At 65.5% G+C, this 19,150-nt stretch overlaps 4 protein-coding genes across 7 annotated transcripts; 2 read left to right on the top strand and 2 right to left on the bottom strand.

The window, feature by feature from the left end:
• The first annotated feature begins 169 nt into the window (after positions 1-169).
• On the top strand, positions 170-3,739 carry ZNF428 (zinc finger protein 428). 3 transcript variants are annotated; one of them, XM_077841535.1, is made up of 5 exons: positions 170-245; positions 819-1,007; positions 1,823-1,921; positions 2,078-2,158; positions 2,285-3,739. In XM_077841535.1, the coding sequence occupies exons 2-5, from the start codon at positions 926-928 to the stop codon at positions 2,857-2,859; spliced, it is 837 nt and encodes a 278-aa protein (XP_077697661.1). In that variant the 5' UTR covers positions 170-245; positions 819-925; the 3' UTR covers positions 2,860-3,739. The 3 variants fall into 3 exon arrangements, with proteins under 3 accessions (XP_077697661.1, XP_077697664.1, XP_077697662.1); XM_077841536.1 differs by having other exon boundaries at positions 173-245; positions 853-1,007; XM_077841538.1 differs by lacking the exon at positions 2,078-2,158.
• Positions 3,740-5,881: 2,142 nt separating this feature from the next.
• On the bottom strand, positions 5,882-8,660 carry ZNF576 (zinc finger protein 576). Of its 2 annotated transcripts, none has more exons than XM_077841502.1 (3): positions 8,553-8,660; positions 7,808-8,025; positions 5,882-7,489 (listed from the first exon to the last, which is right to left on the bottom strand). In XM_077841502.1, exons 1-3 carry the CDS (start codon positions 8,567-8,569, stop codon positions 6,972-6,974), a joined length of 753 nt encoding a protein of 250 aa, XP_077697628.1. In that variant the 5' UTR covers positions 8,570-8,660; the 3' UTR covers positions 5,882-6,971. The 2 variants fall into 2 exon arrangements, with proteins under 2 accessions (XP_077697628.1, XP_077697629.1); XM_077841503.1 differs by lacking the exon at positions 8,553-8,660 and adding an exon at positions 8,228-8,336.
• Positions 8,661-10,490: 1,830 nt separating this feature from the next.
• LOC144279654 (interferon-inducible GTPase 5-like) lies at positions 10,491-13,863 on the bottom strand. Its single transcript, XM_077841237.1, has 3 exons — positions 13,815-13,863; positions 12,672-13,374; positions 10,491-12,004 (listed from the first exon to the last, which is right to left on the bottom strand). The coding sequence occupies exons 2-3, from the start codon at positions 13,364-13,366 to the stop codon at positions 10,855-10,857; spliced, it is 1,845 nt and encodes a 614-aa protein (XP_077697363.1). The 5' UTR covers positions 13,367-13,374; positions 13,815-13,863; the 3' UTR covers positions 10,491-10,854.
• On the top strand, positions 13,818-19,150 carry LOC144279655 (interferon-inducible GTPase 5-like). Its single transcript, XM_077841238.1, has 3 exons — positions 13,818-13,948; positions 16,017-16,646; positions 17,087-19,150. Exons 2-3 carry the CDS (start codon positions 16,024-16,026, stop codon positions 18,288-18,290), a joined length of 1,827 nt encoding a protein of 608 aa, XP_077697364.1. The 5' UTR covers positions 13,818-13,948; positions 16,017-16,023; the 3' UTR covers positions 18,291-19,150.

The raw sequence follows: 19,150 nt of genomic DNA, 5'->3' as shown, positions 1-19,150 counted from the left end.
GCAGGCGCATCGACTCAGGAGAGACTTCGCGTGCGCAAAGCCCCGGAGTTCGACTCCCCTCACCATTGCGCATGCGGAACGCCTTGCGCTCCGGGCGTAGACGTAAATGGGAGGCCCGCGCACGCGCAAAGACTCACGTCGGAGGCGCTGCCGGAGCCCCGCCCCCCGCCTCGCTCCCACTGCGCCTGCGCAGCTCCGTCCTGCCGCGGCGGCCAGACGGGACCGGGTCAGGCCCGGAGGAGCCGGTGAGCGACGGGCGGCGCGGTGCATGGCGGGATAGGGAGGGCCTCCTGCCCCTCCCCCCGGGACACAGCGCCCCGGTGCATTGTGGGGTCGGACCCCTCGACCCCCCCCCGGTCCATATAGCCCCAGCCCGGAGCATTGTGGGATGGGACCCTCCTCCCCCGGTCCATATAGCCCCAGCCCGGTGCATTGTGCGATGGGACCCTCCTCGCCCGGTCCATATAGCCCCAGCCCGGAGCATTGTGGGATGGGACCCTCCTCCCCCGGTCCATATAGCCCCAGCCTGGAGCATTGTGGGATGGGACCCTCCTCTCCCGGTCCATATAGCCCCACCCCCGTGCATTGTGCGATGGGACCCTCCTCCCCTGTCCATATAGCCCCACCCTGGTGCATTGTGGGATGGGATCCTCCTCCCCCTGGTCCATATAGCCCTGGCCTGGTGCATTATGGGATGGGACCCCCTCCCTCTGGTCCATATAGCCCCAGCCCATTGAGGCAGTGTCCCCCGCCCCTTGGTCCATATAGCTCCAGTGGAAGGTAGGTTTGGATCCTCACATTTCTCCTAATCTGTATAGCCCCGGTGCATTGTGGGATTGTGGCGCATTGCAGGGTTGGCTCCCCTGTGACAGAGCAGGGACTCCACGAGCGAGGCTCTCACCCAAGCCAGGCTGATCGCTGAGGGATGATGTCTGAAACACACAAGCACACGGACGTGGGGGGGAGCGAGGACGTGATCTTCGAGGAGGAGGATGGGACCTCAACTGGTGAGGGCAGGGCAGCTGCTGGTGGGATGGCTTAGTGGGGAGGGGTGTTGTGAGGGCTGGGATTCACACTCCCCCTTCCCCTGGTCTTTATAACATCAGGCCCAGTGCCTTGTGGGCTTGGAATTCCCTGTCCCCTGGTCAATATAATGCTAGTCCCAAAGCATAATGGGGTTGGAATTCCCCCTTCCCGTGGTCCTGAGCTGCTGGGAGGTGGTCGCACAGAGGAGAGGAGCCCAGTCTGCTGTGATTGGACAATCTCTCATGCTAAACAGGGTCAGGCCTGGTCATGACTGGGGTGAGAAATCTGCCGTTCAACCCAGGTTGATGCTGGGTATGTCCCTGTGTGTCTTGGGCTTCAGTCCTTTGTTTTCGGTCCTAAATTACCGTGTGGTGTGGTGGTTAAACACCCACCATGTGTCCCACCCCAGAGGGGCCGCATCTCAGCATTAGGTGTACGCTGTGCACTTTAATAGGTCTTTGTCTCCGCCCCTTTCCCCAGCTCTCTTTTGATTGGTCCCTATGCTGGAAGGGGTGGAGCCCAGGGTTTGCTTGGTTGGTGCCATTAACCCTCTGTGCTCCTTGAGTAGCTGCCTGAGTCTGTGGGGAGAAGGGGGATTAGTTGCATCCTACCTGTGCGTAATCTCATGCTTCCCAGAACAAGGAGCTCTGGGGAACACGCCGATAGCTCAGGGCTTGAGGGGCACCGGCAGAGCTGTGGGGAGCCCGGGGCTGTGGGTTGGCGTTGAGGGGCACTGCCAGTGGGTTGGTTGGGTGGGTGGGAAAAGGCAGCCTCTCACCTGCAGTGGATGTTGCAGGCGTCTCCACGGTGCAGGAGGAAGAGGATGAATCGGAAGCAACCTCAGTGTCCTCTGGAGAGAGCCGTCCATCCACACCCTCTGCCAATGGGTACCCAGGTAGGTGGGCGGCTCTGCCTAGGGCCGGTCATCTCACGCTGTGGAGCTGGGAGCCAGGACTCCTGGGTTCTCTGTGCAGCTCTGGGAGGGGAGTGGGGTCTGGTGGTTGGAGCAAGTGGAGATGGGAGCCAGGACTAATGGGTTCTCCTCCGACAGAGATTCAGCTGAGTATTGCTACTAGCCAGACCCCTGTCCGGCAGCCGAGCAGACAGGCTCAGGGCTGGATGGGCCATGCAGGTCAGCCTGTTCTCTAGGGTTGGGGGGTGCTGGGGTGTGTGTTCTGGGGCTGCCCGAAGGCTGTGGCCCCTGTGGATTAGGGACAGTTTGCTGACACCCCCCCGCCCCCACCCCATCTCTCTCCAGGTCCCAGGAGCAAGGAGCTGAGGTCAGCAGTATCGGAGCCCCAGCAGGAGGTGGCGGCAGAGGAGGGGGATGCTGGCCAGGGTCGCTTGGGCTCCCCGCAGACCCCCAGCCCCGAGTGGCACGAATGCCCCGAGTGTGGGCGCGGCTTCGGCACCTCGCGGGCCCTGAAGGTCCATCGCAGCTACCACGTGGGCCGGAAGCGGCCGCACACCTCCTCCAAGCCGCCCCCGCCCCGGCCGGCCCCACCCTCTGCTGGGGACCCAGAGGGCCGTGATGCCAGGCCTGTGCCCCCCTCGCCCCGAGCTGGAGCCTTCCACTACATCTGCGCTGAATGTGGCCTGGGCTTCGCCTCGCCTGCCTCCCTGGAGGCTCACCGCTGTGAACATGGCTGGCGCCGCAGCCCCCCGGCCCCTCCCCGCAACAAGGGGCCCCCTGCCCCACCCCGCGAGGCCAATGGCGCCCGGGACGCCGAGGGGGCAGACGGACCTTACCACTGCACCGAGTGCCCGGGCGAGTTCGGCTTGGTGGCGGATTTGCATGAGCACTACATGCTGCATGCCCGAGGGGAGCTGTAGCCCCCTACCTTGCTGTGGGGCCGGGGGTGGGGAAGGTGGGAGTGAGATGGAGGGTGGCAGTGGTGTGATCTGTGGGTTGGAAGGTGGCGGCAGTGGGTTCCACAGGCTGGGGGTTGGTGGTTGCGGTGGGATTTGTGGGTTGGATGGCGGCTGGATGGGCATCTGTGGGAGGATATGAGAGAGCCAGAATGGTGGTTGTGGTGGGATCCACCACCAGATGAGGATTGGTGGTTGCCGTAGGATCTGTGGGAGTAGGAGAGAGGAGGGTGGGTGCAGTGGGATCCGTGGGTTGGGTGATGTTTGCAGTGGTTTCTGCAGGCTGGGGGTTGGTGGCAGTGATGGGATCTGGGGTCCTGAGCCTCTGAGACAGAAATGGGGGCAGGGGACCCTCTCCTCCCCTTCCTTTATTCTAGTTGATTTGTAGATTCAGGTGAATCTAACCAGGGCCCCAGCCAGCCTGGCCCCATCTTTGCCTCCCCGCCAGAGCGGGGCCTGTTATCATCCCTCCCAACCTGCCCCCCAGACCTCAGAGAGGGGAGCCCCATTAGGGGCTTAGACCTGGCAATCTCGACTCACCCTTGGGGCTGCAAGATTGCGGAGCTGGAGGGCCCCGGCCTCCCTTTCCCCTCCCTTGAGGGCAGCAGTGGGGAAAGGCCCCATCACTCATTTCCTGCCCCTCTGCCCCACGCAGATTAGGCCGGCAGCCACTCAGGTGTCCCTTCCACTAGCCCCGGGCGTGTTTGGAACCCAGCGCCCCCAGGGTTTCGGGTGGGACAGATCCCGCCTGCAGTCCCTGTCCGCTTCACCTTGGAGAGAGCGGGTTGTGGGGGGGCGAGCCATCAGCAGATTGATGAATATTAACAAGCTCATTGAAATAGCTTGGGGGGTGGGGGCGGGCGGGGTGGGGACCTTGTTTAATAATAAAAGTGATTCTGTATCTCTGCCATACTCTGTCCCCTGCGCCAGTGTCTGTTGGTCTGTCTGGCCTGTGCTGGGGGGCGCAAGTTGGGGGGACACCTGGCATCAGCGGCAGGGCTGGGGGAGGAGCGTGGGGAGGAGGGGGACTGCCTCCCAGGATGATTGGGCCTGTGGCTCCACTGTGACACCGTCACGGCATCACCCTGCTGATGGGTGACAGCGGTGGGGACGCTGCACCTGGCCGCCCCCCTGCCAAGCCGGTGGTCAGGTGGGTGACGACAGCGGGCAGGCCTGCCCTGTGGCAGGGATGCCCTGCCCGTGACATCCGCAGCGTTGCGTGTGGCATTTTATGCAGGGCTGGGAGGGCCCGGGGCCCTGTGGTGATGTGAGAACCAAGACTGTGAAGGGCTGTGGCCCCTGGCTTCACTGAGAACTACAACTCCCAGCATGCACCTGGCTGGGCATTGTTCTGGGCTGAGAACTTCAACTCCCAATGTGCCGCTCGCCCGGCTTCTGCTCCTCTGCAAGAACTTCAACTCCCAGACTGCATTTCGTTTGGTCATTTCTCCACTAAGAACTACAGCACCCAGCATGCATGTGGTTGAGGGGGGGTGTGAGAGAGAGCACCCCTCAGGTGTGGAGAGCCTGCCCCCTGGGGGGCGGGGGAATATGTGCACCAGGGGACCCTGAAGCACCCGCTCTAGGTGCAGGACAGGGGTCCTTTCCCCTCTAGGAGGTGCTGACTCCCATCTGGCCCCAGGTGGGACACCCTAGGCTGTGTGTCTAATTCGTCTCTCCCCTCCCCACTGCCCAATCCCAGGATTCTAGCCAGCCCCCCACCCCACCGCTGGTCCAGGATCTGCCCTGGGAGATGGTGGCTAGGGGTGGCCCTGGCCAAGCAGCTTTATGGGGGAGGGAGGCTGGATGGGTCTGTGGGGCAAGACATGGGGCCGAAGATCCAGTAACTGAGCCACCCACTGCTAGCCCCTCCTAGCTTGTCACTGTTCTGCTGGCTGCCCACCCCATGGCCAAGGCGCCCTCTGGGCTGCCCCATGCCCCCAAAGGGAGGAGGAGGGACTGAGGGGGTTGGGGCCTAGGGCTTCTCACTCTGTGGGCTCTCATTCAGGGCCTGGGCCCTACAGGAAGCCCATGGTCCTATATAGTGCTTCAGGACCGAGGCCCCCCTGCCCTCTGGACCCAGTGCAAGGGCACGGCCTGTGGGGGCAGCAGCAGGGCCAGGTGCAGTGACCAAGCCATGAAACCCACTCTCAGGGTTATGGAGGGGCCCAACCGTCCGCGCAAAGCCTGGGAGCATCAGAGCCCTGGGGCTGCAGCTCCAGAGATACAGGGTGGGAGAACCTGGAGTCACAGCCCGGAGGTCCCCCAGATTGTGGGGGGACAGTTTCAGCCCCATGGGCAGCGGAGGCAATGAGACTAAACCTGGGATTGGTACATTGTCAAGAACGGAAAACAAACCGCCCCAAGATTTTCCTTTAGCAGGGTAGAAGATGGGTCACCCGGAGGGCCAGGTGAAGGGGCAGCAGCAGAGCTGGTGGGGCAGGGCTGGGATGGCACCAAGCTGTGGGTTGGGACTGATAGGCACCCATAGAGTGGGGGGGCAGGGGGCAAGGCTGGGCCCGATGGAACATTTTGATTTGCTGCAGCTGAGATGGGGGGGGCGGGCAGGACCACTTTGGAACATGGACCAACCCACATCCCTGAGCAGCTGAGGCCATTGTCCCAACACCACTGATCAGCTGAGCAGGGTCCTGGTGCCACCGCCCCTGTGTCACCCCCCCCACCCCACTGTGGGGCAGAGCTCACAGCTGGGAACTAGAGCCCTTGAGTTCTCGCTGCATCCCAGCCTCCTGCCCCGGGGCCAGCGCCCCCTAGAGGGGAAGGGGAAAGGCCCCTGGCCCATTCCCCTTCCTCTGATTTTGAAATCAGACTTTGCGGTTCCCTCGCGTCCCCAGCAGCTGAAGGCAGAGCCTTTCCAATTCCCCCAGCCCTGGGGCTACGTGCACATGCCTGCTTGTAGCCCTCCCCTGCCCTGCGGCCAGACCTGCCCAGCCCCAGCCCGCCCCAGGAGACAGACACCTTGTCCTGTGCTCAGCTTCCAACTCTTTATTGTTTCCATATGAAAAATAGGACCTTCCCCTCACCCCAGTGCCCCTGCAGCCTGGTGGGGGAGCGCGGCTCTTTTCACCACCCGAAGTCTCTCTCCTTCCGCTCCGAACTGCCGCCGAAAGCTTCCTTCCCATGGCTGCCCAGCTCTGCCCCAAAGCATGTAGTGAAGATGGACGCCCCCTTGGGGAGCAGGCAAGTGCCCCTGGCATCAGGTCTGTGACCCCTGCAGCACTGGACAGTTATACTGGTTAGCCTGGTGCCCACCCATTGGCATAACGGCCCTTTGTACTGGAGTAAGTGCCTCCCTGCCAGGGGCTGCACTGGGATAACTACTGCAGGGTAAAAATCACTCCCGCGCTGACACGGCTTTATCAGGACAAGATCTGGGTCCAGCTACACTTGGGAAGTCAGAGAGATCATGCCACACTGCAAGGTAATGGCCCAGGGACCGGACACAGGGGCTCTGGAAAGCACCCCCCCGCCCCAAGCACAGGAAGAGGACATGTTCGGGTTAGGTCCTCTCCCGCCAGGACTCCAGTGGGGGGCACTGCAGACTCCACCCGGGCTAGGGAGTGACAGCCGGTGCCGCGGAGCGCTTGGTGCTCGGCTGCAGGGGAGGCGCGAGGCGCTTATGGGAGGAAGAGCAGGGTGTGTGGAGAGATGCCGTGGGGTGCGTGTGTCACACACTGACACAGGGGGAGGGGGAGGCGTTTCAGAGGTACAGCCTGATCTCTGCAGCCCCCTGAGCCAGCTAGCCCTCCCGCCCTGGGACCGGATAGGAGCCCGCGCAAAGAGGGGAGAGGTCCCGTGCCCCATTCCCCGCCCCCCTGAGCTAGCCAAACCCCTGCCTTGGGGCTGGATGGGAGCTGGCGCCCTCGAGGGGGGAAAGGCCCCATGTCCTGCTCCATCCAATCTGCTCAGTCCCATCAAAGTCCTTCCAGTCCCATCCTAGCTCGACTTCCCGCCAGGCAGTGCCTGCTGTCCCAGTGCCCGGAGAGGGCTCGGTGGCAGAAGAGGGGGGCAGTCTGCTGCAGTCCCAGCTCTCCCCACTGGGGCTGGAGGGGGAGCTAGAGCTCGCCGCGGGCGTGCCGGATGTAGTGTTCGTGCAGGCCGGCCTCCTGGGCGAAGCTCTCGCCGCACTCCGTGCAGGAGTAGGGGCGGGAGGGCAGCAGCTCCAGGGGGCGCTGGTGGGAGGCCTGGTGGCGGCGCAGGTTGGAGAGCTGGCGGAAGCTCTTGCCGCAGTCGGGGCACTGGTGGGGCAGGCTGCGGCCGGCGGCGTGGCCCAGCCGGTGACGCTGGTAGCTGGCCAGCTGGCCGAAGCGGCGGCCGCAGTCGGGGCACTCGAAGGCGGGGCGCAGGCAGTCGGGGCAGTCGGGGGGCGGGGCGGGGGCGTGCCCGCGCTGGTGGCAGATGAGGGCGCGGGAGCTCTCGAAGGGCTTGCTGCAGATGAAGCAGACGAAGAGGGCGTCGCGCAGATTCTCCTGCACAAAGTCCTCGGGGTGCTCCCGCTTCATATGACGCTCCTTGAACTTCTCGTCCGGGAAGGTGATCAGGCAGTGGAAGCACTGGTTGGAACCCAGGCGATCTGGGGGCAAGGGGAAGGAGGGAGAGCTCAAGGCTCCAACCTGGGCTGACCCCCACCTGCAACTCCCTGCCCAGTCTGGGCTCCCCACGCCACCCTCCGCTGCCGGGATCCCTAACACCTCTGATCTGCATGCCCCGGCAGTGGGGAGAGGGAACGGAGCTCCCTGCCCTGAGGGAAGGGCCGGGAGCCCGAGAATTGGGGGGATCTGGAAGCTGGGGTGCAGTTCCCCAAGGGAAGGGCCAGGAGCCCCAGCGCTGTGGCATTTAAAGCCCTAGAGAACAGATGCAGGGAAAGGCCGTGACCACCCCTGGTACTTACAGACAGGGTTATTGCTGGAAGAGGCCTTGACCTTCCCCTTGGGACTGGGCTGGGCGGGTTCGTCCTCAATGCAGATCGGTTCCAGGTCGGAGCTGGGGCACCGTGTCCGGGCCGGGGCAGCCTCCTGCTTGGCAGGGAGTGCAGGCCGTGCTGGGATCTCCTGCAGGAGCGGTTCAGCCAGGGGCTGCTTCTCTGCTGTGACTTCAGACATCTTCTCTCTGCGAGGGGAGGGGTGAGTTGTGTGAGAGCACACCCTCCCCCCGGATCAGCCCTGTGGGGCCAGCTAGCTCCATATCCCACCCCCTTCCTGTCCCCACCAGCTCAGACCCACAGGCCCATCTAGGCCCCTATCCAGCCCCCTCCCTGCCGCCCCGGATCAACCCCATGGTTTTTTCCACTCTAGGTTTCCTTGCCCCTCACCATGAAGCACCTCAGCTTCCCACAGGGCCCCTCGCTGCAGTGTCTTGGTCCCTTGTTCCACCAACCCCATGCATTTCCTCCCGTCACTCCCCCCAAGGAGCCCCCTCCTGTCCAACCCTCTCTCCATGCAGCTCCCAGCTGTCCCCCCCATGCAGGCTCCCCCACTCCCCACGTACTCCAAAGGCTCCCCACATGAAGCCACTACTGCCTGTGGACTCCTCCCCCCAGGCCTCCCTTCCCCATGGAGGCCCCCCCAACTTCTTTCCCCCCTACAGATCCTTCTCCCGCCCCCCAAACTCTCCTCAGTTCTTCCCATGGACCCCACCTCTTCCCACCCCGCATGGAGTGCTCGCTGTCTAAATCCCCCTCTCATGGAGTCCTTCGCCACCTTCATGTAGAGCCCCCAACCCCTCCCCCACAACACAAAGCTACCTCTCCCCATGGCCCCTTTCTCACAACCCTCATGTGCAGCCTCCCAAAGCCCCTCAACCCTCTCCTCACAAAGCCAGATCCCTGTGGACCCCCTCAGCCTCCCCCCCCCACGGACCCCTCTCAGCCTCCCCCCACGGAGACTCCCCTCGGCCACCCCTCCCCCCACGGACCCCTCCCAGCCTCCCCCCATGGAGACCCCCCTCAGCCTCCCCTCCCAGCCTCCCCCCATGGAGACCCCCCTCAGCCTCCCCTCCCCCCACGGACCCCTCCCAGCCTCCCCCCATGGAGACCCCCCTCAGCCTCCCCTCCCCCCACGGACCAGTCCCAGCCTCCCCCCTTGGAGACCCCCCTCAGCCACCCCTCCCCCCACGGACCCCTCCCAGCCTCCCCCCTTGGAGACCCCCCTCAGCACCCCTCCCCCCACGGACCAGTCCTAGCCTCCCCCCATGGAGACCCCCCTTAGCCTCCCCTCCCCCACGGACCAGTCCCAGCCTCCCCCCTTGGAGACCCCCCTCAGCCACCCCTCCCCCCACGGACCTCCCTCTCTCTCTCTTTCTCTCTCCTCCTCCCTCGCCTGCTTCGCCTTCCTGTTTCCGATGCCCACCCAGCCAGGACCCCTCCGTTTCCGGTGGGGCTGCCCCTACCTGCTCCTGACCCAAACTACCAGCCCCGGGACTGCTCCCTTCCCTTCCCCTCTTACCCCATCTGGTCTCCCTCCCCCCAACTCTGCCCCCGGATATGTGTAATTTTACTCAGGCATTCATCAGGGCAACCCAAAAGACAGGGGGACGCGGGGTCCTTCTGTCCGCGGCGTCGCGCTACTCTGGCAGGTGCGTGCGCATACGCGTTGAGGAAGGCGCGTGGCAAAGTGGACTGCGCATGCGCGACATAGATCGTGTGCCACTGGGTCCGATGATGCGCATGCGTATAAGTTCCACTCAATGCGTCGCGGCAACGATGCGACTAAAGGCCTGCGCATGCGTGATACTTCTTGGTGGTGGTGGAAGAGGGGCTAGAGTCATGCGCATGCGCAGTCCGCCGGGAAAGCCTCTCCAATGAGGGGGCGAGACAATTCAGGGGCAGCTGCAGGCTCCTGCGGGAGGCGCCCCACCCTGATATCCCAGGGTGCACCGGGGCACGGAGGGGCCGCGTTCCCAGCGCCCACCGAGGCATCCGCCACCCCAAATTCCCATGATCCACTGGGGGTGCAGCGCCCCATATTCCCAGAGTGCACTGGGGCATTCAGAGCCCCAACTTCCCAGAATGCACTGGGGCACGGAGATCCCCAAATTCTCTGGGGTTGACTATGGTGCCAGCACCCCCAAATTCCCATGATGCACTGGGGGTGGAGCGCCCCATATTCCCAGAGTGCACGGGGGCATTCAGAGCCCCAACTTCCCAGAATGCCGTGGGGCACGGAGATCCCCAAATTCCCCGGGGTTGACTATGGTGCCAGCACCCCCAAATTCCCATGATGCACTGGGGGTGGAGCGCCCCATATTCCCAGAGTGCACTGGGGCATTCAGAGCCCCAACTTCCCAGAATGCCGTGGGGGCACGGAGATCCCCAAATTCCCCGGGGTTGACTATGGTGCCAGCACCCCCAAATTCTCATGATGCACTGGGGCCCTGAGAGCCTCAAATGCTCAGGGTGCCGTGGGGCACGCAGTGTCCTGCTGTAGGGTGGAGGTCAGCAAGGGCGCCCCCTTTCCTCTCCCAGGCAGGGCCGGCCCCAGTGCGGCCCCGGGGTGGCGTGGTGCTGCCAGCAGTGCCCCAGCCAGCAGCCGCGCTTTCATCGTTGACGTGTTTTCCATCAACACAGAGCAAAGGGCCTGTTTGGGTCTCCATTTTATTTCTGATTGAAGGAAAACAGACAAGAAAGAACTAATACGAAGTCTGCACTGCGGAGGGCCCCTGTGTGTGACCCTGGCTACAACATCAGCCTTGTTGAGCTCAGTAGGGCGCCCCCTAGACGGGCAGGTCGCACCTTATTCTCACACGTGCAGGACACAGGAAAGAACCATGCAGTGACATAGCCGTATAACCACACTCAGCAACCCCTGTGTCACACGGCCTCCCAGGCTGTCTCTCAACACCAGGAGAGGGATCCCCCCATAAACAGCCCCTGAGCCCCACCCCAGAGGTGGCTGCATCTCAGCGCTGGGTGAGGAAACACTCTACAAACAGCCCCTCCCCCTACTCCTTGGCACAGGCTCGGCGCAGCATCCGCTCTGCGTCCTCCGTCATCTCTGCCAGGGCCTGTGTCAGCACCCTATAGGTGGCCTCCAGGGAGATCTCGGGCTGCCCCTCGTCCCCGCGGCCCCAGTAGGGCACCAAGCTCCACATCCAGGAGGAGAAGGGCACTGGCTTAGTGATCTGCTTCAGCACCTGCTTCGGGTCGGGCCGCTTGAGCCAGGGGCTCCGGATCTCAGCCTGGAGCAGTCTGACGGGCTTCCCTGTGGCTTTGGCCACCTGGGCCAAGGACTCCTCAACCAGGCCCAGCTCGATGGAGAAAGCCGAGGCTGTGTTGATGAGGCTGGTGGCCACGTCCGGGCCAGGTTTCTCTGCAGAGTAGAGGCAGCTCTGCAGGGTCTTGCGCCAGACGTCCTTCATCAGCGCCTTGCTCTTCCTCCTCACCAGGCGGCTCAAGGCCATGGGGATGGCCTTCTCCAGTGCCTCCCTCTTCAAGGCTGGGGCGTCGTTCTCAAGGGCCGCCCGGAGGGCCGGCAGGTCGTAGGCCTCGCGGAGAAGGCTGGAGACGAGGAAGACCCTTGGGGAGCCCATGCCATCCTTCTGGAAGGCGCCCACACAGCTGCTCCGGATCTCCTCCACGGGGCGGAGCTCGGGGCCAGGTTGGGCGTCCACGTCCACCTTGGTCCTGACGAAGAAGAACCGCTTCCCGGCCGCGCTGACGGCCCGGGCGAGCTGGCTCTGGGCATGGCGGTAGCGCTCTGAGGCCGTCAGCAGGAAGAAGTCGTAACGGGACAGATCCAGCCGCCCCACGTCCTCCTCCGTCACCCCCACTCCTGGCAAGTCCCACAGATACAGGCCGGGCACAGTGGGGTGGGCGTAAGCTGCGGCTTTCTGGGTGGTGGCTGTCACCCCCGTGGGGGCCGCCCCTGGCTCCCCGCAGCCCACCCCCCTCAGGGCGTTTACCAGCGCCGACTTGCCCGAGCCGGCCTCCCCCAGCACTGCCACGTCCAGCCGGATCTGCGAGGGCTCCTCCAGTGCCGAACAGATGATGGCAGGCACCTCTGCCAGTCCCCCCGTGGCGCAGGCCTGGTACAGCTCCTGGATCTTCCTCGGGCTCACGGCCCTCAGGTCCTCCAGCTCCCCGTCATGGGCCCTGCACAGAGAGGACGGGACAGGGGGATTGGAGCCCCTCTGCTGTGCTTTGGGTAGAGAGGAAGCTTGTACCTGGTGTTACCGGAACCCAGGACACTGGGGGTCTGGTCCCAGCTCAGCCACAGACTCCCTGTGAGCCACTGCCTCTCTCTGGGCCTCAGTTTCCCCACCTGTATAAAGTGGGAGAAGGAGCCTTCTTTTGTCTATGCAGATTGGAAGCTCCACCTCTTGGAGGACATGGGGCAGGGACTGTGTCTTGGGCGGGGTCCATGCAGCGCCCCACAATGGAGCCCCTGATCTTGGGCGGGGTCTGTGCAGCGCCCGGCACAATGCAGCGGGGGGGGGGGGGGGGGTGTCTGTGCAGCACTTACTGTGATGTGGCCCCCCCTCAATACCCAGTGTGCAAGTTTTACTGCAGTTTCTGTAAAAAAGCTGATTTTTCAAAATGCTGTAAAATTTTCCCCACTCCCCTCCCAGAGCCAGAACCCAGGAGTCCTGGCTCCCGCCCTGCCCTGCCCCGCTAGACCCCACTCCCTTCCCCGAGTTGGGGAGAGAACCCAGGAGTCCTGGCTCCCGCCCCACCCTGCTCTGACCCGCTAGACCCCACTCCCCTCTGAGAGCTGGGGAAAGAACCCAGGAGTCCTGGCTACTAGCCCCACGCCGCTCACCTCTTCAGCTGGATTATCTCCTCCTCCAGCTTGTCCTGGAACTGGCTGAACTGGTACCTGTCCGTCTCCAGGCCCGAGACCAGGAAAACCCTGCTGGTCTCCAGCCCGTTCTTGGCCAGCGCCTCGGCCACCCCCTTCCGGGCCAGGGCCAGCGCCTCTGCCGAGCTGTACCGGGCCTGGAACCGCCTCTTGGCCGTGTGCAAGTCCAGGTCCACCTTGGTGCGCACCACGTAATAGGGCTTCCGCTTCTGCTGGAAGGCCTTGAGGAGCTGCAGGTGGGCATCTGCCGGGCTTCCCTCGCCCACCACCAGCACCAGGCAGCCGTACTTCCCCAGGTCCCCCAGCCGCTTCGTGTAGTCGCCCGGCTTCTCCGGCTCCTGGAAGCCCGGGAGATCCCACAGCGCCAGGGTGGGGTAGGCGGGGTGGGTGTAGCCGGCCGGCTGCCCTGGGGGCTCTGGTGCCTGCTGGAAGAAGGCCTGGGGGTCCTCCAAGCCGGGGCGTTCTCCCACAAGGGCGTGGATCAGCGTGGTGACCCCGGCGCCCCGGCGGCCCACCACAGCCACGTCGGCCTTCAGGGCATTGACCGAGTCCACCAGGGCCTGGAGGCGGGCGGCGGCTGTGCCGGGGTCCTGGGCTTCGTAGCGGGCCAGCAGGTCCCGGAGGAAAGCGTCGTCCAAGCCCGCCGGGGCTGCCATGGCCAGAGCTGCAAGGAGAAGCAGGCTCGAGTCAGGACTCCTGGGTTCTCTCCCTGGCTCTGGCAGGGGAGTGGGGTCCAGTGGTTAGTGGGGGGCGCTGGTGGTTGGGGCGGAGAGTCAGGACGCCTGGGTTCTCTGGGGGCGCTGGTGGTTGGGGCGGGGAGTCAGGACGCCTGGGTTCTCTGGGGGCGCTGGTGGTTGGGGCGGGGAGTTCAAGTGGGGTCTAGTGGTTAAAGCGGGGGGAGGGGTGGTGAGCCAGGACACCTGAGTCCTCTTGGGCTCTGGGAGCGGAGTGGGGTCTAGTGGTTGGGGGGGGGGGGGGGAGGACGGGCAGGGAGCCAGGACGCCTGGGTCCTCTCGGGCTCTGGGAGGGGAGTGGGGTCCAGTGGTTGGGGAGGGGGAGCCAGGACGCCTGGGTTCTCGGAGGGAGGGCGGTCCAGCCGCTCACCCGCAGTGGGTCCCTCCAGGCCGAGTGACAGCGGGGCCGGGAAACAGAAACCGAGACGGCGGCTCCTCCCCCGGGGCCGGGCCGGGCCGAGCCAGGCCGGAGGGGGCGGAACCGTGAGAGGCGCCGGCGGAGCCGTGAGTGCGGGAGGGAGCCTTCGTGTGACCCCCCCGCCCCGATCCGTCCCCCTTCGCCCCCTCCCCTGCACCCCCCGATCCGTCCCCTGCTCCCCCCTCTGTCCGCCCCTTCGCCCCCCTCCCCTGCACCCCGATCCGTCCCCTGCACCACCCCGATCCGTCCCCCTTCGCCCCCCTCTGTCCGCCCCTTCGCCCCCTCCCCTGCACCCCCCGATCCGTCCCCTGCTCCCCCCTCTGTCCGCCCCTTCGCCCCCCTCCCCTGCACCCCCGATCCGTCCCCTGCACCACCCCGATCCGTCCCCCTTCGCCCCCCTCTGTCCGCCCCTTCGCCCCCGTCCCCTGCACCCCGGATCCGTCCCCTGCACTCCCCAATCTGTCCCCTGCACCCCCTCTGTCCGCCCCTTCGCCCCCCTTCCCTGCACCCCCAATCCGTCCCCTGCACCCGCCTCTGTCCGCCCCTTTGCCCCCGTCCCCTGCACCCCAGATCTGTCCCCTGCACCCCCCTCTGTCCGCCCCTTCGCCCCCGTCCCCTGCACCCTGGATCCGTCCCCTGCACCCCCCGATCCGTCCCCTGCTTCCCCCTCTGTCCGCCCCTTCGCCCCCCTCCCCTGCACCCCCGATCCGTCCCCTGCACCACCCCGATCCGTCCCCCTTCGCCCCCCTCTGTCCGCCCCTTCGCCCCCTCCCCTGCACCCCGATCCGTCCCCTGTACCCCCCGATCCGTCCCCTGCTTCCCCCTCTGTCCGCCCCTTCGCCCCCCTCCCCTGCACCCCCGATCCGTCCCCTGCACCACCCCGATCCGTCCCCCTTCGCCCCCCTCTGTCCGCCCCTTCGCCCCCTCCCCTGCACCCCCCGATCCGTCCCCTGCTTCCCCCTCTGTCCGCCCCTTCGCCCCCCTCCCCTGCACCCCCGATCCGTCCCCTGCACCACCCCGATCCGTCCCCCTTCGCCCCCCTCTGTCCGCCCCTTCGCCCCCGTCCCCTGCACCCCGGATCCGTCCCCTGCACTCCCCAATCTGTCCCCTGCACCCCCTCTGTCCGCCCCTTTGCCCCCCTTCCCTGCACCCCCAATCCGTCCCCTGCACCCGCCTCTGTCCGCCCCTTTGCCCCCGTCCCCTGCACCCCAGATCTGTCCCCTGCACCCCCCTCTGTCCGCCCCTTCGCCCCCGTCCCCTGCACCCTGGATCCGTCCCCTGCACCCCCCGATCCGTCCACTGCACCCCCTCTGTCCGCCCCTTCGCCCCCCTCCCCTGCACCCCGGATCCATCCCCTGCACCCCCCGATCCGTCCCATTCGTCCCCCTCCCCTGCACCCCCCGATCCGTCCCCTGTACCCCCCGATCCGTCCCCTGCACCCCCCGATCCGTCCCCCTTCGCCCCCATCCCCTGTACCCCCCGATCCGTCCCCTGCACCACCCTCTCTCCACCCCTTCACTCCCCGTCCCCTTCACGCTCTCTGTCCGCCCCTTCACCCCCCGTCCCCTGCACCCCCAGATCCATCCCCTGGGCCCCACTCTGTCTGCTCATCCCTCTGGACCCCCCCGACCTTTCAGCTGATATTTTCACGATCAGACCCCCCTCCGTCTGCCTCCTGGACCCCTCTGTCCGCCCCATGCACCCCCCGCCCTTGCCCCTCCCCTGTCCCCCTGCACACCTGATCCATCCCCCTTCACCTCTCTCTGTCTGCCCCATGCATGCCCCTGTCCACCCCCTGCTCCCTCATCTGTCCGACCCCAGGCACCCCCCTCTGTGCACCCCCTGCTCCCTCCTCTGTCCGACCCCAGGCACCCCCCCTGTGCACCCCCTGCAGCCCCCTTTTTCCATCCCATGGACCCCCCAATCCATCCCCCTGTACTCTGTCTGTCTGTCCCCGTGTACCCCTTCTGTACCCCCCTCTGTTTGTCCATCCCTATGCACACCTCTCTATCTGGTTCAAGAGGGGGGCTGGGATCAGGGCGGGGTGGGGCACGGTCAAGAGGGGGTGGGATGTCGGGGGTTGGGAGCGTCGGGGTAGGGGACAGACCCCCGGAGCCACCCCCCTGACAATCACATCTCCTTCTGTCTCCGCAGCACCCAGATGAACGAAGCCCCGGGCCCCGAAATGACCTCGCAGCCCCCGGCGGACGCCTCGTCGGGCTCCCGAGACCGGGGCGACGTCTCGGTCGTGATCGTGGGGGTGCCGGGCTGCGGCAAGTCGGCCCTGCTCAACGCCGCGCGGGGCCTGGCGGAGGACGATGCCCGCGCGGCCCCGCTGGGGGCCCCGGCTAGCTCCGGGGGGCCCGTGCTGTACCCCGACCCGGCCCGGCCCAACCTGCTGCTCTGGGAGCTGCCCCTGACGGAGGGCGAGGGGCCGGCGCGCTGGCTGGCCGAGGGGGATGTGGTGGTCATGGCCACCGACGGGCTCTTCGGCGCCAGCCACGCCCGCCTAGCCCAGGAGGCCCGCGGCGCTGGCAAGATGGTCCACTTTGCCCGCACCAAGGCCGACCTGGACCTGCACACCCTCCGGCGGCTCCTGGGTGGGCGCTATGACCGGGCCCAGGCCCTCGATGCCCTCCGGGCCGCCTGCGCCCAGTCTCTGGTGGCCCATGGCCTCGGGGAGCCGCCGCCCGTCGTCTTCCTCGTCTCTGGCCACGAGCCCCAGGAGCTGGACGGGCCCCTGCTGCGCCAGGCTCTGGTGGGAGACGTCAGGGTGTACGAGAGGTGCGGCTTGTTTATTGTAGGGTCTCCCGGGTGGGCTCCTAGAGTGGGCATGCTCGGGGGAGGTAGGGCTTTTGTAGGGTTTCTTGAGGAGACGACTTTGGTTGTTGCGGGGGGAAGGGCCTCAAGTGGGGTGTTATTGTAGGGTCTCTTTGGAGGGCTGCATGCAGTGATTGGGTTCTTTTTATAGGGTCTCAAGTGGTTTGTTATTTTAGGGTCTCCCAGAGATCCCAACACCCAGCCAGTCCCCCCACATGTCTCACACTCACTGGTCCCCCCGCTCCTCACCCCATGTCTCCCCTGCTCTGCCTCCCCACCACTCCAGCCCCTCTCCCCGTACTCCCTGGTCCTTTCTTACTCTGTTCAGTCCCCCCCAGCATCTCATGCCCCTTCTATTGCCCCCCCCAGTGCCACCCATTGTCTCATGCCCCCTGTGCCCGCAGGGTGCTGCACCCGGTGGTCTCCGGCTTTGAGCAGATCAGCGAGCGGGAGGTGGCCGAGATCCAGGAGGCCTACGAGCTGGGTGGCCTGGCAGAGGTGGTGACCCGGGTCCAGTGCAGCCTGGAGACCCTCTGGAACGCCCGGCTGGATGTGGCCGTCACCGGGGAGTCGGGGGCCGGCAAGTCCACCTTCGTCAATGCCCTGCGAGGCCTGGGGGACGAGGACGAGGGGGCGGCCCAGACCGGTGTGACCGAGACCACGGCCCAGCCCACGGCCTACCCTTACCCCGGCTACCCCAACGTGACGCTGTGGGACCTGCCCGGCATCGGCACGCCCAGCTTCCGGGCCGACTGCTACCTCGAGGCCGTGGAGTTCCCTCGCTACGACTTCTTCATCATCCTGGCCTCGGAGAGGTTCAAGGAGAACCACGTCCGCCTGGCCCAGGCCATCGTGGAGCAAGGCAAACGCTTCTACTTCGTGCGCGCCAAGGTCGACAACGACCTGGAGGCCACGCGGAGGAGGAAGAACCCACCCGAGGAAGAGGAGGTGCTGGAGGAGATCAGGAGGGACTGCCGGGAACGGCTGAGCCAGGCCGGGCTGGGCGACACCAAGGTCTTCCTCCTCAGCAGCTTCGAGATAGAGAAATACGACTTCCAGGCCTTCGAGGACACCTTGGAGCGGGAGCTGCCCGGGCACAAGCGTCACGCCTTCCTCCTCTCCCTGCCCAACCTCTCGGGGGCCATCATCGAGAAGAAGCGGCAGCTGCTCCACCAGGAGGTCTGGAAGGTGGCCTTGGTCTCCAGCCTGGTGGCTGCCATGCCCTTGCCGGGGCTGGCCTTCACCTGCGACGTCTCCATCCTGCTGAGGAAGCTGGCCGCCTACCGGCAGGATTTCGGGCTGGACGCGGCCTCCCTGGCCCGGCTGGCGGAGAGGGCCGGGAAGCCGCTGGAGGTGCTGCGGGCCGAGGTGCACAGCGTGCTGGGGCGCGGCATCAACAAGGAGGTGGTGATCGGGCTGCTGGGGAAGGCCACCGGTGGGGGCTTGGTGGTGGTCAACTTCTTCTTCCACCGGATCCCCATCTACGGGGCGCTGGCCTCCGGGGGCATCTCCTTCCACACCACCTACTCCATGCTCAGCCAGTGCCTGGAGGAGCTGGCGGCTGACTCCCAGCGGGTTCTGGTCAAGGCCTTCGACAGCGAGGTCTGAGGGGGCTTCCAGACAAGCTAGGCGATCCCCTCCCTCAGCTAAGGCAAAATGGCCGTGTTATTGTAGGGTCTCTCGGGCGGGCGGGGGGCCGCGTGCATTGCTTGGTTATTGTAGGGTCTCTCGGGCGGGCGGGGGGCCGCGTGCATTGCTTGGTAATTGTAGGGTCTCCTGAAAGGGGCCTCCACTCCCAGTCCTCTTCCAAAATCTGTGGTTCTTCCCCCCCCAGATTCCCATGGCTACCGTCTCAGCACACCCCCCGCTGGGTCAATGGGCCATAGCGCCACTGTCCTCAATGGGGCCAGGTCCCCAGCTGGCCCCGATTCCCTAGCGTGGTGCTAGGGGGCGCTGTGCTGCAGGGGGTGGGGTTGGGGGCGATCCTCCTTGCAGTTCTCCCCCCACAGCACCCGAAATCCCCGAGCTCGCGAACACAGACCCCGTCTCTGCCCTGTCCCATGGCTGCTGCGGCTCATGCAGGGATCTTGGTGTGACGCAGGCCCACGGACGAGGCCTCTCCCAGTCCGGGGGTGGGTCTGACCTGGCTTGTGGGGCTTGGCTCCAGCCCTGTTCCCTGGCTTTTGGGGGGCACTGGGACAGCCCTGAAATTCGGGGGGGGTGTTCTGCATGGGGTCCCTGATGGTCCTCAAAAGGGGCAACATGGGGGGGGTGATTCCTTCCACAGCTCTGCTAAGAACACCCGTATGGGTCTGTACAGCACCTAGCGCTACCGTAACGCACCTAATAAATAGCAATCATGATGTACCACACCCAGTGCTACCGTAATGCACCTAATACAGTGGTTTTCAAACTTTTTTTCTGGCAACCCAGTTGAAGAAAAGTGTTGATGCCCACGACCGAACAGA

This window comes from Eretmochelys imbricata, chromosome 24, assembly GCF_965152235.1.
Source record: "Eretmochelys imbricata isolate rEreImb1 chromosome 24, rEreImb1.hap1, whole genome shotgun sequence".
Lineage (NCBI taxonomy): Eukaryota > Metazoa > Chordata > Testudines > Cheloniidae > Eretmochelys > Eretmochelys imbricata.
This window is presented reverse-complemented; position numbering and strand designations above follow the sequence as displayed.

Bases quoted from the DNA above. Each gene is read 5' to 3' on its own strand.
- LOC144279654 (XM_077841237.1), bottom strand. From the start codon at position 13,366: ATGGCAGCCCCGGCGGGCTTGGACGACGCTTTCCTCCGGGACCTGCTG. The intron at 12,005-12,671 runs GTGAGCGGCGTG...CTCTCTGTGCAG, and splicing joins GAGATAATCCAGCTGAAGAG to GGCCCATGACGGGGAGCTGG.
- ZNF428 (XM_077841535.1), top strand. From the start codon at position 926: ATGATGTCTGAAACACACAAGCACACGGACGTGGGGGGGAGCGAGGAC. The intron at 1,008-1,822 runs GTGAGGGCAGGG...TGGATGTTGCAG, and splicing joins GGAGGATGGGACCTCAACTG to GCGTCTCCACGGTGCAGGAG. The intron at 1,922-2,077 runs GTAGGTGGGCGG...CTCCTCCGACAG, and splicing joins CTCTGCCAATGGGTACCCAG to AGATTCAGCTGAGTATTGCT.
- LOC144279655 (XM_077841238.1), top strand. From the start codon at position 16,024: ATGAACGAAGCCCCGGGCCCCGAAATGACCTCGCAGCCCCCGGCGGAC. The intron at 16,647-17,086 runs GTGCGGCTTGTT...CTGTGCCCGCAG, and splicing joins GACGTCAGGGTGTACGAGAG to GGTGCTGCACCCGGTGGTCT.
- ZNF576 (XM_077841502.1), bottom strand. The intron at 7,490-7,807 runs GTAAGTACCAGG...CCTTGCCCCCAG, and splicing joins TTCCAGCAATAACCCTGTCT to ATCGCCTGGGTTCCAACCAG.